General features: G+C 32.1%; 2 protein-coding genes across 2 annotated transcripts; one reads left to right on the forward strand and one right to left on the reverse strand.

Moving 5' to 3' along the window:
• Positions 1-2431, reverse strand: LOC113393528 (putative pre-mRNA-splicing factor ATP-dependent RNA helicase DHX16). Its single transcript, XM_026630470.2, has 2 exons — positions 2228-2431; positions 1-1642 (listed from the first exon to the last, which is right to left on the reverse strand). The coding sequence occupies exons 1-2, from the start codon at positions 2284-2286 to the stop codon at positions 37-39; spliced, it is 1665 nt and encodes a 554-aa protein (XP_026486255.2). The 5' UTR covers positions 2287-2431; the 3' UTR covers positions 1-36.
• A 9686-nt stretch (positions 2432-12117) lies between these two features.
• Positions 12118-15888, forward strand: LOC113393256 (small ribosomal subunit protein eS4). Its single transcript, XM_026630046.2, has 6 exons — positions 12118-12224; positions 12567-12825; positions 13116-13213; positions 14038-14209; positions 15098-15227; positions 15728-15888. Exons 1-6 carry the CDS (start codon positions 12222-12224, stop codon positions 15855-15857), a joined length of 792 nt encoding a protein of 263 aa, XP_026485831.1. The 5' UTR covers positions 12118-12221; the 3' UTR covers positions 15858-15888.
• Positions 15889-19870: the final 3982 nt, after the last annotated feature.

A 19870-nucleotide genomic window follows, 5' to 3' on the forward strand; every position in this document is an offset into this window, starting at 1 on the left:
TCAGTTTCTTTCTTTTAATGTTAATTAATAAAAATATCAAAAATCAAAAAGATTTTTTTCTATAGCTTGTTCCGAGTCCCAAACGTCCGTGGAATCTAGTTCTTTCTTTATATACTTTGCTTTTTTTGCTACATGTTCATCTTTCATACTAGATTTTCTTTTATGCTTCTTTTTAGTTGAAACAACAGGGATAGTTTCAGGTTTTGTTTCAACTTCTGATTCAATTTCAACTTTTCTCTTTTCTTTTTTATGTTTCTTTCTCTTCTCCTTATTTGATGGTTCTATTACAGTATTGTTTAAGCGCTCATTAATTGATGCTGAAATTTTGGTAGCCTTTTTATAATTTATTCCAAATAGAGGATGACGGCATTTTGTTTCCGGTAAAGGAATAAAGTTTATCTGATTATTGACCATTACATTATCTTCTGGAATATGCGCCTTAGGTATTCTTTTTCGTAAATTAATTGAATAATTTATTGGAACATTTTTTACAAATAATTTATTTTTGTTAAGCGACAAAATAGGGGCTTTCGTTATACAATTGTCAATAATGGAATCATAAGATTGTCCATTAAATTTCAGCTTACATTTCGTGTCTAATTTTATATGAATACCTTTAAAATCTGTAACATTTAACTCATGAGGGGCATTGATGATACATATTTCATCATCTTCTGTAATAACAGACTCTGCTTGAGCTTTAGGTGTTATTAAAGATAATTTTTTATTGGCATTAAAAAAACGTCTTAGATGTTTTGACAAGTTTGTTACATCATCAATTTCTTTAGGCACTGAATCTATACTATCTTCATCTTCAAATCTCAATCTCTCTAATATTTTAGGAACCTGTTTTGATGGTTTATTGTTAGAAGTAACTGAATGATCTGTATTTAATTCTATCTTTGTTGATTCAAAATTGAAATCACCATTGGTTTCTTTGATCTGGTCATCATCTATGAAATTATTATTTAATGCTGAATTATTGATACAGCTTATTTCTTCTATCTGTGAATCTTCACTTCTATCAAAACTGTTGCTATTAATTTCCGTATCATGTTTTTTTCTTTTCAATTTCTTCTTTGCTTGGAAATTGTCATCAGATTTTTCAAAATCATCATTTAACGCAATAGAGTCACTTGATTTTTTTTTACTCTTTTTCTTTTTTTTCTTTTCTATAACTTCTTCTCCAAGGATGCTTGCTTTATCATCAATTTGAGAACCTTCAGGAGGCTTAGGAGTATCTGTATCTACTTCTTGACTTGTGTTATCTAAATCTTCAGAACTAAATGATTCTGAATTATTTTTAACTTTCTTTTTTTTTTTAGATTTAACTGGAGCAGGTTCCAGAAATGAAACTTGTTCTTGCTTTACTTTGTAATTGAGATAACTGTCATCAAAATCTAATTCCTGTATCTCTTCATTGGGGTTATGATGCTTTTTCTTCTTCTTTTTTCTTGGTGTATCAAAATCACTATCTGGTTCAGATTTTATAACCTTTGGTTTTCTATCGACAGTTCCATTAAGTTCAGTTGGTTCCTCATATTTCCTTTTCTTCGCCTTGTTTTTTTGTTTATGTGATCTATCTTCAATTAAATTGTCATCTTTATTATTGTCACTCTCTTCTTGTTTTATGTCAAAATCCCTGAAAAATAAATTGCAGATTTTTATTTATATTGTGTGTTAATACATGTTTGCTACAAAAATATTGCTAAAAAAATGTTATAAATGGTATCAAAACACAATTTAGGGTTATAATAATTTGTTGTTTAATATTTTCTTCTCAGAAAGTATTTAATTTGAGATTGATAATGGATAATTCTACTTAATCTTTTCATCTTTTTAAGGAGCCATTTAAAAGTTCTTAGGATAACAACAATTAAATTGTTGTTCAAAATTAGCATTTTCATAAATGTAGTTTTCAAAATATACTACTTTTGCCAGTGACAATATGTTTACATTTAAAATATAAGTAAGTCTAACGCCTAAGTAGTACTTCAGTACAAAATACTTGAGTAATTGGCGGGAACGTTTTAAGTTAAAATTAAAATAATAATATTTTTAATTCAGCTCAAAATAATAGGCAATGAAGGCAAGTCAACAATATAAAACGATATCCAGTATTATAGGTAGTTGCTTTTTTCCTACTAAGATTCATAAACTATAATTTTTAAAGACACCTATTACTTATTATCGTACACTCCAATAAATAAATATAAATCAAACATACATAGTATCAGAGTCGTTAGAAGCATCAGACCAAATGAAACTGTCATCAGAGAACTCCATATAACATTAACAAATTTATATATTGATTATTACACTTAATTTAACTTATATTTAAAAAATAACTATGTATATATAACCAATATTGAAGTATTGCTATCGGCATGGTATACATGACATATCTCTTAACCTCAAAATTTCTATCAAAATGGAATTTTGAAATGTTGTTGTTGCTTTAATCATTGGCTTGGTTGTTATAGGCAAAGATCTGTACAATACAGCCCAGACTTATGTAACGTATGTAGCGTTCATATTATTTCATTTTATCTTTTTTTTAAAGTGTCGCAAACTTGCTTATAAAATATTTATAATAATTGTATATTGTTTTATTATCATATAGGTAGGTTTTATTTATACTTAGCATCAGGGGTAACTCTTAATATAGAACAATAACTTAAGAATAAACTCCAATTCGAAATCTGTGGAATCAGTGGGTTGACCTGTTGAATTTTATAATCCTTCTGAAAACGTTACTGTAGATGAGTAGCTTGTGGTATTCAGAGGGAGATGTCCATTTCGACAGTACATGCCATCGCACCCAGCTAAATATGGCATAAAATTTTGGGTTCTATGTGATTCTGCCACAAGTTACGTTTGGAATATCCAACCCTACACGGGCAAAGAAATAGAAGGTGTACCTCAAAAAACCAAGGCATGCGTCTAGCTCTTGATTTGACTCTTCTCAGCACTTTGCATCACAGCTTACAAGTGAGTAATGTAACTTTTCCTTCCTATCTTAATTAAAATATAATTTTACGTTTATATTTCTAATATTTAAATATCAGTTTGGCTCGTGATTTCGTCTAGTTAGTTAGGATCCATATAACGTTGATTTTGTGTAATAACCGTGTTCTTTTAGAGCGTCAGAGATTATAAGTTCAATCGACTATAGAGGAGTCAAATAAAACCAGGTTTATCTTTAAAATGCTTTTTTAATAAAAATATTTTGTTTAATTATTTTAAAAATAATAATCGAATGTATGAGATACCGGCCCATTTCCTTTAACACCTCTTACGAGTAGCTGAAGGATGTCACTTCTACCCATCTTTATATATTTAACTGTTTTGAAAAATATAAAAGGGGGAGGAGGTTGAATTGGCCCCGCGCCCGCCATCAACTGTAGATTCCAACCATAGATCGGCGAACCTTCCTCGAACATGGGAAGTGCAATTTTATAGTGTGCCAACACTTTGTTAAATAATATATGAACTAGAACTAAAGTCCAGCAGGTCTCACAGCCGTAGCTGAGGTGTATAAAAGACTAATAGTCTTATTAATAAACTAGACCGTAGTCCAGCGGATAGCACAGTAATAACTGCGTTATTCAAATCGACGATTAGACTTATAAATAAATCAACAAACTAGGCCGTGGTCCGGTGGTTTTCACAATTATAACTGCGGTGTTTATATAGTAGCCAATGCTACAAAAATAATAATTTTAAATAAGGATCAATGTCCCATAAATAGTTAATCATCAGTCATAGCTGAGGAAATCTGTAGTCAATAGGTTAAACCCTGGATTATCATTGCATTAAATCACTGTTTCTCATACCAGTTCAAGTGCATGACCATCAGACGGCCTAATGTAAGCAAAATGTTATTCGTTGCTATCCACTGTCGCAGAGTGTCGTTTAATCGTAAGATAATAAGTAATAATTCCAAACATAGTGGAATAATATTCAACGAAACTCATAGATTACCGCGTAGGAATAATTTAAGTGGATTTAACATAATTTGTTATATTTTCTACCGTAGTAGGTTATAAAGTACAAATATATATCATATGTCATAAACGTATAATCGTATTCTTCTTATAACTAAGACTTATATCTAAGATATATCTAAATCGAACGTTTTCTTAACTAGCTTAATATATAAACCTTATATACGCTTCGTGTATTACGTTTTGCTTAAATCTATAACTATACAGTAGATATGCTTAACTCTAGCCTACAACAGGCACACACCCGATAGTCGATTACCTAAACCAGCTTAGAACTCAGATCATTATTTGCACGTGATAACCAACTTCAAAGAGATATACGCAGCCTTATTACCAAACTAGGTGCCCTACTACAATGTCTCTTATAATATCGTTAACACTGAGCTAAGAAGGCGTCCCTAAAAGGATGAAAATTTTGCTACAAATGACACTTCTCGTATAAAGCGATTAGTGCGCCATATATAGTTGCCAGCCTGGATGAAATCCATTATTTGGTTCCTTCACTGCATGAACGTATCACTTCAGCATTATTACAGCCTCCGCAACGCCCTGCAACATTCGGTCGTGATTCTGGTACTACTGATTGATGAGAGACATCAATAACGACATCATAACGTCAACCAGCCATAGCTCAGTACCACATAGTACATACACTACTCTAGCAACCCGGTAAGACAGAGTGAGGGACACTACCATATCGCCAAAGACGTTATACAGTTACCTCAAACCCCGAAACTATCTCACGTAGGCAGCCTCATTGGTAACAGAAGGAGGGACACTACCGTATCGCCGAAGACGTTATACAGTAACCTCAAACCTCGCAACTGCATCACCTAAGCAAATTCAAAACGACATCGCCACAAGGGACACTAATGCAGTGACTCTCGGTCGAGCCACACAGTCTCAGACTACGCGTCGAATCATCAAGAATCCACCAGAGTATATTTAGTACAGTACTCGTGCGCGATCATTTTGCATGTGCATAGTACAAATATATTATAAAGGTTTTGTTATTTAACAATAAAAATCTTATAACATCATCATCATTTGATCGTTGTCGTCGTGATCGTACCAAACAGTTATATCAAACTTGAATCTGTTTACTGATAATAATTGAAGAGTTTTATAACAACCGCTTTACGAACTTGCGTTCGTCGATCGACACAGTTTTACATGAAGAGTGTTGATTTCGACCGCTATACGAACTTGCATCCGTCGATCGTCACAATTTTACATGAAGATTATTGATTTCGACCGCTATACGGACTTGCATCCGTCGATCGTCACAGTTTTACAATATAATATCGCTACAATTTGCCTTGATTACGGTTCACAAGACTCTGCAACATGGAAGACAAAGTTGACAAGCAATATGTTTAGTTGAAAGAAATTCAATCACTATTTATAGCCTTATTGCTATTTGTTAATATACTTGAATTTAATTTCAACCCTCTACAATCAGTATGTATGTATTTTTAATTAGATATTCTCGCAAGTCGGCTACCATCAAACCGTTTCTATATCATATTAGTTTAATTATTATACTTTATACGAGGTAAACCCCGACCTTCTTTATATCGCTTTTATATAATAAATATGATGTCTCATCGAGAACACTCATTCATATGACGGCCTGCTACACCGTCATTTGTAAAAATCATTTGTATTATTTATAGGTAAAGTGCACGAAGCACATTCTCATTATAATTATATTTTGTCATGCATCCACCATTGATGTATGAGTAGGCACTACACCGACACACGGATCTGCGCCACTCCCATATTTCAGAATAATCAACCATAGCTAGCAGCCTCGCAGTATAACCCGCACAGCTGCACCGCCTAGTATCATTTCTAATTATGTAATTTGATATGCATTATTGCACGCGGCCGATGCGGCGAGCGCATCACTCCACGCGTCCAATTTGAACCGAGCTGTCAAGCATCATACCCCTATATATGCTCCGCAACGAGTATGACATTCGGCGCGGGTCAACCTAAAATCTATAAAATTTTGTATGGAAAAAAGCTGGCGCCGAGATTTTTCCTCAAAAAGTGTACGTACTTGTAATTTTCTTCGGCAATACACGAAAATATCCTTGAATACACGAACGATTTCACCGAAAACGTATGAAAAAAAGTAAGCTTAATATAATGTCATTCCTTTAAATATCCTTTATTATTCCATGTATATGTATACATTTACTATGCAATCTCATGAATTTATTTGTATGTATGTTTTTATGTTTATATATATATATATATATATATATATATATATATATATATATATATATAGATCTTGCAGTTCATGTTGCGTCCTACATGGCGCTTTTTACCAATGATAGTGCGTCCGACCTACTTGATGCGTCCGGTATACGGACGCAAGATTAACCGATCCTCATTTTTGCTGTAACAGCGTGTTTTAATGAGTAGAATGTATGGACAAAAATTTGGCATGGACACAATTTTATCACTAGAATGCTTTTCAGCGTATTTTGTAGTTCAGCCATCGGCCGCACCGAATTTGGAGGGCGGTACCGTAAAGTGTATAATTTGTAGCGTATACTTCGCGTTTAATTTACAGATTTTATTGCATCTCAATGAATATATTTTAAAGTTTTTATCAATTCCTTACGACTATCATCTTGCGTCCAGTATATAATATTAAATTGGGAAATCGCGACGTTCCTGTGGGGCCCGTTCGGGGTGTAAGAGCAGAGGCGTCGGGAGCGCTAAGAAGCGGTCCTGTGTTTTATGTTTCAAAACCTACTGCGTCCCGCCCGGTAAGACGCGAATTTGTCATCGCAGTGATTTATCAAATTATATATTATTAAAAGTTATTAAATAAGTAAAACACAATGAAAAGAAGTGCAAGGATTCTTCAATTGGCAAATGGTAAGTACTTAAAACTACATTTAAAAAAAATATATAAATTTAATATCTAAGTCTAATATCTAAATATGTAGTATGTTCTAAACTCATTGTTTCTTTAAGTGAACTCAGTTTAAATTAGTTTGTCGGTTAGGGCGCTTGTGTACGAAACAATATTTGCAATAATGGTAACTACCATTGATGTGGACCAATTATTTAAAAGAAGTGATTTCAAATACTTTTATAAGACTAAAATGCGTTGGCCTTGGCATTCGACTCATTTTATTTTGCAATATTATTGTATTAATTGTGGCACGAGTATCGCTAATAATACATTGGTAGAACATTTTGTTCTACCTATGACATGCGATGACATAAAAAGGCTCTTTCAGTCTTTATTTTTCTGGTGTCCTGTTTGTGAATGTACCTTTTACGACCATTATCCGGAAGACGAATGTTATTATCACATACATTAATTATTAGGTAGGTATATAACTACTGTTTACTTATTTTGTTTAATACGGTTTTAGATAGGTTATTGAATAATCGACTATTTATTGCAAATGATTATTTTTAATTAAAAAAAAAATATGTCTGTAACGTGTAAATGTACAGTAGGTCAATGGCTTAACTGTTGCGTCGTATAAAAACTATTTAAACTGAGACAATATTTGTTTTTTATGTCTTGGTAATTATGTTACATAATTACATTCGTCATATATCCAAAAGTATTTTTTTCCTTTAAAAATATAATAAAACTTTTTTTTTATTTATCATTAGAAAGAAACGAAAATAAAGAAAACCAGCAAGAATATGAAGAAAATAATCTAGAAAAATTAAATGAGGTATGTATTTAATGGTTGTAAGCCTATTTTCCTAATACTTGAGTCAGCTACCCGTGTCCTTGAACTTACTTGTACACAACTTATCTCTCTCTAAGCTTACACACATACATCAACTTACCTATCCGTATCATTTGATTTACTTGATTAAGCCAACTCACCGTACTACTCGTTTTCTAGAACTTACCTGTACAAATCAAACTCTCTACCCGTTCTCTGAACTTACCTATCCGTAACATTTAACTTACCTGTCTATCTTAACTATCTGTATCTTGAAACCTACTCCTACGTATATCATATCTATATCTACCTACTCCTGTCCTTGATCTTATATGGTAACACCAATTCACCCACTCATTTTTGATTTTTTTTTTAATTTTTAAACATTAACAGCCCGTAAATTTCCCACTGCTGGGCTAAAGGCCTCCTCTCCCTTTGAGGAGAAGGTTTGGAGCATATTCCACCACGCTGCTCCAATGCGGGTTGGTGGAATACACGTGTGGCAGAATTTCGAGTTTCGAATTTCGAATTGTGGCAGAATGAAATTAGACACATGCAGGTTTCCTTACGATGTTTTCCTTCACCGCCGAGCACGAGATTAATTATAAACACAAATTAAGCACATGAAAATTCAGTGGCGCCTGCCTGGGTTTGAACCCGAAATCATCGGTTAAGATGTACGCGTTCTAACCACTGGGCCATCTCGGCTCACATTTTTGATTGTTGATATAATAATTCATTAGTTTTCTGTTTTGTTGACTTCTTTGTTCCTATTGGCTGAGTCACTGATTATTCTCTGCCTTCTGTATAACCCTTAATCGAAACAGTTTTTATTTCTTTGTATTAATTGATTATATATACTCTATGTCTGTTGCAGGACATATCTGATTCAATATCTGCTTTTTCTGATACATGTTCAAATTACACCCCACCAAGACAAGATGTAAGTATAAAAAATATTCTAATTTCTACTTATATTTTTCTAAAAATGTCGAATAACTCAATAGAAAATAATTGACGAATAGTTAATCAGTAACTAATACCATAAACCATACTAACGATTAAGATACTTGCACTCTCAGTAATTCTATAAATATATTTTTTTACAGACTAGTTCTGATGATTCTTTTCTAGAAGAATTTGGGACACTGAAACAGTCTTCTATACTTAAAGGGGTATCCCAGACGTGCAAGAAACCTCCAAGCATTCAAAATAATTTATCGTTATTAGAGTGTGTTCCTTTATCTGATACATCTATCGCATCGCATAGAAATATAAATTTTAGTGAAGTTAGTCATATAAGTAATTCTCCTTGCAGTTTAGATGTTGTCGATAAAAAAATTCTACAACCTGTATCTTTTCCATATTATACAACAGAAGAATTCGCAAAAAATAATGGGACAGATCTCGATATTAATAATGAATCTCAAATGGGAGATAATTCGAATGAGAGTTTAACAATAATCCAAAGGGGAAAATCCAAAAGTACCACTAAAGTTCGAGATAGAGATTACTGCTTTTACTGTGAGATTTTCGTCTTAAATTTTGAAGATCTTAATATTACAAATATAAATTTTCAGGACTTTTATGAAACCAAAAATGCGATAAGTTATTTTGAATGTCTCAAACAGTATTTGTGGATTTTTATTTATATAATATTTGAGTTATTAAAATAATACTAAAGTGGCTGGGTATAGCAATGATTAAGTTTTAAAAATATCGTATCTTTTGTGTTTTACAATACATATCAAATTATAATTTGAAGACTGATTAAGTGTATTTTAATATTGTTGACTAATTATATTACTTTTAGAATATTGTTGTTAGTTATGTTTTGTTTTTCTTGTCTTAAATAATCAATAATGATTAACATAGAAATTAAAGCGACGTTGATTTGATTGAGAGAATTTTAACAAAATATGTTAATAATGGCTATTATTTTAAGAAAATGATTACCTTGTGATGTATGTTATGTTCAGTGTTTTATTTTTATGAAAGATTTTGACTTATGTATACAAAGTGGAAAATAAAGCTTTTCTTATATTATGATACGCTTTTTATTACATGCATTTATAATATATCTTTTCGAAAACAAATTAGAATTAAACATAAAAAAAAATTATATTTAATAATAATAATAACATATTTATATACAGTATTCACTTCTTTGTATTTTCGATCCCACCCATATACACTAATTTACCAAACCATATACCTAATCTTTCTACTTACCTGTTTACAGCAACTGTTGTTAAAAACATAAGTAGGTGATTTTTCTACCCAAACCTACACCTACGCGTGATTACCTACCCGTGTCTATGAGTTTGCCTACTTAAAGATTTATCTTTTTATTTACCTACCACACTGCGCCACACACCACACTGCGCTTGTATTATTTAACTGACCTGTTTACACTAACTTACCTGCTCATAATTTTAAACCAACTTACCTAAATATATATGCCTTCATTCTTACTCGTCAACAACAACTTACCCGTACATAGATATTCTAATTTTGTCTTTGAATATATACTTAAACCTAATCATAATTATCTTTCTGTTTATTTTTTTACACCAATTTACTTATAAATGTTGTCAGCTTACTTATTTCATCTATCATTTTTAATTTCGCTAACCGCTTTGCCACACAGACGATAAAATGCAAATTAAATACAAACCTAAAATAGTAGGTATTTATGCCTACGGACGCAGTATAAGCATTGGTATAGCTGGAAGCTGGTTGACTAGTACGATGAATACAAGATTACAAAAACAGTATTCGGTATCGCTATATTTTCCAAAATAGATGGGTGTAACATTGTTAGCGTAATCTCTGTAATATATACAGGGCATTATATAGAATCGATTTAAGCATAAGTTTTGATGGACGTAGGAACATTCACGGAGTGTGTAGAAAGTATACGGAGATATACGGGGTACAAGATGGTTTAGGTGATGCACGGATGCGCTAAATGACCCGGAAATTTTTGAAATCGAATATTAAAAAATCATATTAAAACGAAATTCTGTGTTAACTCATGAAATTATACTGATATAAACGTCATATATACGCATTAAAAACATTTAAAATGTTGTTACATTCAGTGGACGCCGTAGGGTGGTAATTTGGAAAGATGCAAGAAGTCTTTGACGATTTATATATATATATGTATATATGCATGTTTATATGATTCTATATATATATATATATATATATATATATGTATGTATGTATGTATGTATGTAAACTCTCCAAAACAACTCTTAGTTTACTTTAATGAGTTTAGTACTAAACTCTTATATTGGCGCTGCGACTGATGTTATGTTTATTATATAAAAAAAAATGTATTAAAATAACAATAATTCATTCTCACGTATATATGTAAATGGTATAGTATAGTATAGTCCGTTACAGTAATTGTGCAGACAAAAAGCCTATAATCATTTTACACTACAACAAATGTAAGTAAGAGTCCATTCTAAAAACCCACTCAAGATACAAATTGTCAACAACTAGAAGCATGGTGTCATTAATGAAGAAGGACCATATAATAAATTAATTTAATTCAAATAACAATATTTTGGTTGTAAATTGTGAAAGTTTAATCTAAATAAAATTAAAGTAACTTGTTATAAATAAACTCCAATTCTAACTGAACTAATGTATACTATTTGACATTAAAAAAATAATTTAAAAAAGGTTTCATCATTTTGGCGCCAAATTTAGATAAGTGACAAATCACTTATCTAAATTTTATTTTGTTTTGATTTTATTTAATTGTAAACTGTCTGAATTTGACGACATTTGGTATGAAGCAAAATTGAACTCCAAGGAAGGACATTTTTTGCCTAACACATGACAACCAACCCTTTAACCGGGAGCGAAGCCGCGGGCGACAACTAGTATTGAATAAACGCGAATTTTCATTTCATTCCATGGAAGACATGTGTAATTGGATTAGAAGCAGTAAGTAATAACGTTGGAATAATAGATACTAAAATGTGAAAAGTACATATTTTTCTGATAATTATAAAATACTGTCATTGTAATGGCGCCTGTGAAGTCTATAATTATATTCTTCTCTATTGATTAATGTAATAGAAAAATATGGGATAATATGTTTATTTATTTATTAAGGACCATCAGCAATCACAATGTAATAATAAAATCATATTTAGGCTTAATATAAAGCGTGCAACTCACAGACGACCCAACAGGCATTATAAGCAATGTACATTTATATATTTTTCTGTTGAAATAATTTTATATTACTAAAACAAACAAACAAGTTTTTTAAAATATAGCCCGCCTTGTTTTTAGCATATTTTATTAAATATTAAACGTTACGAGAATTGTTGTAGATGTGACTGCTTACCATAGACATAGAGGATAAGAGATCTATATTACACTTTTTTATTTTATATTCTGTTCCCTGCGAAAAAAAGACTTGACGTACGTTTGACGTTTACATTCTTTCTTGTTAAACTTTGTGTCCAACATGGTGAGTTAAATTTAAAAAACCGCGTTTAATCCGTTTAAATCTATAAATTTCTTAATCAAATCAATTGTTTTTAGTGATTAATGCATAGCTTAATTCTACAACTGATGTGTTTACCTATTATTTTTTGAGTTCATGTAATATTTCAGCCGAAAAGTAGAATACAACATAAACATTTTGTGAAGTAAACCCAAAGTCAATTTTCTTAAATTTTAATTTCTATACAGTAATCCAAGTTATACCTTTTATTATTATGCTTAGAGAAAATAATTTATATATAATAAGTTTTATTTGTGATATATATTTAAGGTTATAGTTTTTTAAACTTTATTGTGATGATTATAGGCTCGTGGACCTAAAAAGCATTTGAAGCGTTTAAACGCTCCTAAAGCATGGATGTTGGACAAATTGGGAGGTGTGTACGCACCTCGTCCATCCACTGGGCCTCACAAACTCCGCGAGTGTCTGCCCCTAGTGATTTTCCTCCGTAACCGTCTAAAGTACGCGCTTACCGGCAATGAGGTGCTCAAAATTGTGAAGCAGCGCTTGATTAAAGTTGATGGCAAAGTCCGAACTGATCCTACTTATCCAGCTGGTTTCATGGGTAAGTCAAGTAGAATAAAACCTTCATCTTATTATTTGCACATTTTACTCTTAACACTATATTATACTATTTATACTGTTTGTAGAACTATAGGCTAGAAAGTGTAATTGTTAAATATTATTTATTCATAACAACTCTTATAATTTATTGATGTAACTAATTTAGACTAAGCTGTTGTTGTTAACTAAATATTTAAATTTAGTTTCAATAACAAGGGCATTTGGTTTATATTCAATTTCAATCAATTTCGAAATTATCTTGAGATTATATATAACAATTTCTATTTACAGATGTTGTATCAATTGAGAAGACCAATGAATTATTCCGATTGATCTATGATGTTAAGGGCCGTTTTATTATTCATCGTATTACACCCGAGGAGGCTAAGGTTTGTTTTGTTTATAAATTTAGTTTTACCAGATAAAGGTTATTTATTAAGAAATAAATCAAAAGTAAACATTTTAAATCGTTTAAAATGATACTAAAATTTGTCTTTTTTTAAATTAAATGCATCATGGGATGTAAAATATTATTTTAGTACATTTATATATAATTAAATTTGCATGGTTTTAATAGACTAATATTATATACTGTCCCATATAAATTATTTTGGAAAATATTAATTATGGCCAATTTTTTTATAAAATAAAATACTATCTCAATCTGTTCGATTTTAAAAATAAAATCTCTGAGCTGTAATTTTTTAATGGCTAGTGTTCCTTTAGATTTATTTAGTCAGGTTCATATTATCCAAAATTGGTCAGAAAAAAAAAAAAAAAAAAAAAATATATATAAGATAAATATTATACATTAAAGAATTGTATCATTTCATTACATTTTTGTCATATAATGAAATAATAACTACTTGTAAACAGTAAAAGTCCTCTAATTTTTTTCTGTGGGTTCCTTAGCAATAGGAAAGAGAAAGTAACAATTATTGCAGAATATATGTCACACCATATCAGTCTCAAAGATTTGTTTATGTGATTTGTTGGTGCTTAAATATAATTTATGAATATAATAAATATTTAAATATTTTTATTGATTACATGGGCAATAATTGGCCATTACAATATTTTTAATTAAAATAATGGATACATTTTCCTCTGGGGTTGTGTCAATCTTATACTCTACCCAACATTAAGTTAACTTCTGCTAAGGATCTACTGACTGAATTAATTCATTTGTTAATTTAATATCTTACTATTTCAGTACAAGCTGTGCAAGGTTCGTGCTGTAGGCACTGGCCCTAAGAATGTACCTTACCTAGTGACGCACGATGGTCGCACATTGCGCTACCCTGATCCTCTAATTAAGGTGAATGACTCTATCCAGCTGGACATTGCCACCGCTAAAATCATGGACTTCATCAAGTTTGAGTCAGGTTAGATTGTTCTTTCAAAATATTATATATTTATGTTTTTGAGATTACATCAATAAAAGGTATTACATTTTCATAGTGACAGAAGCAAATTATTCTTTCGGGGATTTTGATTATTTAAAAAAATAATGATAAATTTTCCCTTTACAAAAAAATTATCAAAATTATAAACACATCATTTTATACAAACTTCTGGTTTTACATAATTCACTTGATTTTGAATACTTTTCATAGAGTATGTTATGTTAGGTCAAAACTAAAAACACGTTTTTTTTTATTAAAATATAATATTAAGTTTATTTGCAAATGGAGATTTTTCGAAATATTAAGATATTTCGAAAAATCTCTTCAAAAATCATATATTTCCGATTTTTTTTTTGTTATACCATTATTTTTTCATGGTTAAAAGCTTTATGATCTGTTTCTTTTGTAATAATTTGTTTTATGATTATGACACTCCTAGATACTAATATCCTTACCTTTGTAGCTGATTATATTAATTTTGAAAGACTGTTAATAGTCCACTTGATTGTAAGTGGTCAATATCATCCATAGACAATAGAACTGTAAGAAGTATAATTAATTTCTTAGTGTAGAATAACTGATGAACTAAACTACCCAGACAATATTTTTATTAAATGAATTTTTACAGGTTTTATAGTCTAGTAGCAAATGCTTGAGTAATTTAATTTAGTAAAAAATATGCCTGTTAATATATTAAAACTAATATTAAATAGGCGTTGAATGTCAGTTTTTTAAATATATTGCATATTCAATAAAATAAAATAAATGTTTTGTCTAAGAAAAGTAGTTGATATATATGCTCGATTAGTGAGATGATTTTATGAAATTAATATGCAGATAATATAATAAATTGATGTATGTTCTCAGGTAACTTGTGCATGATCACGGGAGGTCGTAACTTGGGGCGTGTGGGTACTATCGTGTCACGCGAGAGGCACCCTGGTTCCTTTGACATTGTACACATCAAGGACTCCACAGGACACACCTTTGCCACTAGGTCAGTTATTTGATAATTTTGTACTTTGTTCCTATAAAAAAATTTAAATATTTAAATAAACAATTATTAAAAAGTAAAAATCAAAGTATGGACCCAGTAGAAAAATAATTAGATCTAAAGATCCTAAAGGGTAAAATGAAATTAGTTTAATCATTTTATACATCTGTGAAAGTCATCCATATAATTTATTCTACTATTTGATGTTGCAGTTGATGTAACCTCATAATTACCATTTGCACTTTTTGGCATATTTTTTTCAATATTTGTTTTATTGCTTTCTCAAGTACTTTTAATTTAAACATTTTTTATTTAGATTGTGACACATTTTATAACTTTATAGTCTGTTATAATTAATGTTGTCAAATGAAAAATGTATGTTATTATGTTTAATTTCTCCAACTTCTAAAGAGGGCAAAATGAAGTCAAAATACTTATTTTTATTTTATAATTACAAACATACTAATTAATAAATAATAATAATAAAAAATTTCGTCTTGTAGGCTCAACAACGTGTTCATCATCGGTAAAGGCACGAAGGCGTACATTTCTCTGCCACGCGGCAAGGGTGTGCGTCTTACCATCGCTGAGGAACGCGACAAGCGCATCGCCGCCAAGGTCGCTGCGCACTAGCCTTAGCTCTAATATTAAATATTAAAACCTACTACTGACCTTTTATTGTTTTCTATTACCTTGGTGATATTTGTTATTAAGGTGTAATCGAGTGACTCGTCTATGTAATATATAATGATAAATCATTTTAGTACACTCCTCACTAGACTATATTATAGCGTTTAGCGATATAAAGTAACTCTTGGGATTCGATATGAGTGATGAAGAGTACCAAATTTAATATCTAGTAAGAGTAATAAGATAACATAAACATTTTTAATCTGGATCCACGCTCTCAATCTACTCAACCTGACTAGCGGTGCCTCAATTTTTTGTTTATAATTTGCTTAAAAATATAAATTACGCATTTTTTAGAGTTAATTATTATGAAGTAGAATGAATAATTATGGGCGTAAAATAATTATTGGATGTAATATTAGGTCCTTGTTTTTTCTTCATTATTTTTTCTTTGGCGTCGCTTATAGCACAATAGAAAACATGAAATATCGGTATATTAACGAGTACGTGTTCTACCGTGGCACCAGTGCTGCAGAAATGCTCGAAGGATTATTGATGTGTACTGGTGTCGCAAAAGAAAGCACGGTACGTTTTTGGTTTCAATGCTTTCCTGCTGGAAATTTCGACCTTCAGAAGCAACCCCGTGGACGACTCGAGACCAAAGTGGAAAATGAACAAATAAAGGCTATTGTGGTAGCAGATCCATTACAATGCTCTTCAGAGATAGCTGCAGGATTCGGAATAAGTGATAAAACTCTATTAATCAACTTGAAGCAAATAGGGAAAGTAAAAAAACTTGAACCATGGGTACCTCATGAATTGAGTGAATCGAACTTGCAAACTTTCGTTACTTTGCTCAATCGACACAATAATGAAGGGATTTTAAATCGAATCATTATTTATGATGAAAAGTAGATACTACGAAAATGGACTCTGCCAAATCCTGCCCTAAACGAAAGTTGACTCAGAAAAAGTTAGTTGTGAGCGTTTGGTGGACTAGCGCCGGTGTCGTTCACTACAATTTTCTTAAATCTGGCCAAACGATTACGGCATATATCTTTTGTCAGCAACTGCAAACCAGGACGGAAGACCTAGCTGCTAAACAACCGAGATTAGTCCATCGCTCACGACACGCTTCACGACAACGCAAGACCACACACTGCACAACAAACAACCACTAACTTAGATAAGCTTCAATTGGAATGTCTGCGACATCCCTTCGTCCGTACTCCCCGGACCTTGTTCCAACAGATTACCATTTAATCCGGAATTTGGACAACTTCTTACAATGAAAAAAAAATCAACTCTGATGCGGCAGTCCAAACCGCCTTCAAGAGTATTGATTCTCGCCTCCATGCTTTTTTTAGTAAAGGCATCAATGAACTATCTATGAGATGGCAAAATTGCATATATAACAACGGTTCATACTATGATTAAAATATATTTTACAAAAAAATATGTCTTTATATTCCATCCGTACAAAACGCCAATTTCATATGTAAGGACCTAATAATTTAAAAATATTTCATGAAATAAAAATAATATTTTTCCTGTTTTTAAGTTGTACCAGAAATTAGGAATTGGTGGGAATTAAAAATATTTTGACTATGGGTTATTGAAATGTACCTAATAATATATTATTTTTAATAATGACAAAATAGTATCCTATGAAACCAATTTGGTTGATGTAAAACATTTGAGAAAGTAGGTAAGGGATTTTATTTCTTCTAAGAACATTAAACTTTTACGGTATTCAGAATTTACATCTTAATTTTGTCTCGTTTTTAGTGTTCCGCACCCAAAGGGTAAAACGGGACCCTGTTGTTAAATCATGTCATTTTAACGATGTTTTATGTAATAAGAAATAAATATTTAGTGGATGCTTAATCTTAGTTTGAATAAAATTAGGAAAAATCATACGTATTTATGGCGGCCAACGGTTAATGCAGTAGATACTTACCCGCCTCCTACCCAACGTGGGAGGACCGGAATCGTCATGCCGGCGTCTATACGCTGATGTGGTGCGCCCGTACGGCCCATGCCACTGTACGGTGCACCGATATTGGTTGACGCTCTCACCGCTCGGAACAGAGCTCTTCTGCGGAGTCTGCAGAGGGTCGTAGCGGTGAGGGCGATATGTGGATACCGTACGGTCTCGAAGACCGCCAATCCGCCTTGGGAACTCAGGCGGCTTAGGATGGAAGCCAGATCTAGCAGCGACCGTTTAGAGCCCGAGGAGGTGAGGTGAGTCAGGGCTTCTGCCCAACGTGTCCTGAATCGCAGATGGGAGGAGGACCTGAGGTTCCTATCAACAGGCTTGGCGTCTCCACTGGGAGGCGATCCGCCCACTTGAGTTGCAGAGTGGAACGTAGTCACGGTACACTTACATTCAGGCTGACGCAGGAGTGTGCCGCTTTTACGGCTCAGAGGCATTGCCTGGTGGCTATAGTTGACGGAGATCTCTGGCTGCCGCCATGCTAGACAGCGCGAAGTGCTGGAAGGAGATGGTCTCGTTCTGCGAAAGTGTAAGTTCGCAGAAGGAGCCGCGGAGCGGGCGCATGAGGAGACTGACTCGCTCCGCCGAAGACGACCGCGGAGAAGGCGTCGGTGCTATGTGTACCTTCACCCCCGCGGTAAGCGTTGCCGGGAGTAGCAGGTTCTTTAAACCCCGGAAACTTATCTAGCTTGGAGGCCCGTAAAGGTGGGTCGCCCGTCGGGGAATCACGGTAGCATACGCAAGTGATCCCGTGAAGACCTCCTGAAGAGACGCGAGTGGGTACCGCTGATTTTTTAGTGGGTATTCCGGCGCGTCCCACATACCCCCACGTGGGGGAAATGCGTAAGAGCCTGTTTCCAGCGAGAAAAAAGGATTAAAGTAGATACGTATATTATTCCTAACGCAGTGATCCAGATTCATCAGATTAGTAATCTAAAGCTGATTCGTTGAAATACAATATGTATTTTACTTTTAGAAATAAGTAATTTAACTTATAAACAAAAGTCAAAAACCCTTTTTATAAGTAAATCGTACTTGTTTCTGATGTTTTTTATAGCAATATGTTAGGTAATTAACAACAATTTTTGTCTGATAGTAATTTTATCTTATGTAATCTGCGAGCACCATCCGATTATCGTTTTTTTATGTTCATCAATAACAATATATAAAAAATAATAATATATTTTTTATTTTGGTAAAAAATATAATATTAAAAATTTTTAACATAAATTATTCGTTGAGGCAGCATTTTTGGTGAACTGAGAGTAATTATTGTAACTTGAGTATAATTGACCAGGACCCTTCACTTCGTGCTATATGGGATGAGGAGGCAAGGAGAATTCGTGCTAACATCATGTTGTAGGTATTTGCTTTTTAACTTAACTAACTAAAGCGGCCGCCCTTTAGTTTCGCGCGTGCCATTTTTTGTTTTATATATATTCTATGCCATTCTCCTTGGGTTGAATAGAAATAGGTATCTACATATTATTTGCCCAGAATAGGGAATAATATACAAAAAAACAGGATTTTAATTTTTAAAGGACTATTAATGAGTTTTAATTTTAAAATAATTAAATGTTTATTTCTTAAGCACAGCTGAAGTGAATTAGTAATTAGACATTTTTTTTATTTTATAGTAATTTGAATAAATATAACATTTATATTTTTTAACTTATAACACAATAAGCTCCAATGTGTTTGGTACAGGATTCAGTGTACGGGTAAGAGCATTAGGTAATCACAGAATTAAAGAGTCTGAGAGAACACACTATTTTGTAATTGAAATAGGTAATCGAAACTCAAAATATTCCTAATTATAATATACTATAAATTTTAATTTTTTAAAAGCCCCAGTAAGTACATTATTTTATTTGTTTAGAACACTTATAAATAAATAGAAGAATATTAATTTAGTAACTCTTATTTACAATAAATGTTACAAAACGACGACTAGACAAAAATAACGCTGTACAAATGATCATAACATGAAATGTATCTTCAAAAAGAGTCGTAAATGATG

This window comes from Vanessa tameamea, chromosome 6 (assembly GCF_037043105.1).
Source record: "Vanessa tameamea isolate UH-Manoa-2023 chromosome 6, ilVanTame1 primary haplotype, whole genome shotgun sequence".
NCBI classification, from domain to species: domain Eukaryota; kingdom Metazoa; phylum Arthropoda; class Insecta; order Lepidoptera; family Nymphalidae; genus Vanessa; species Vanessa tameamea.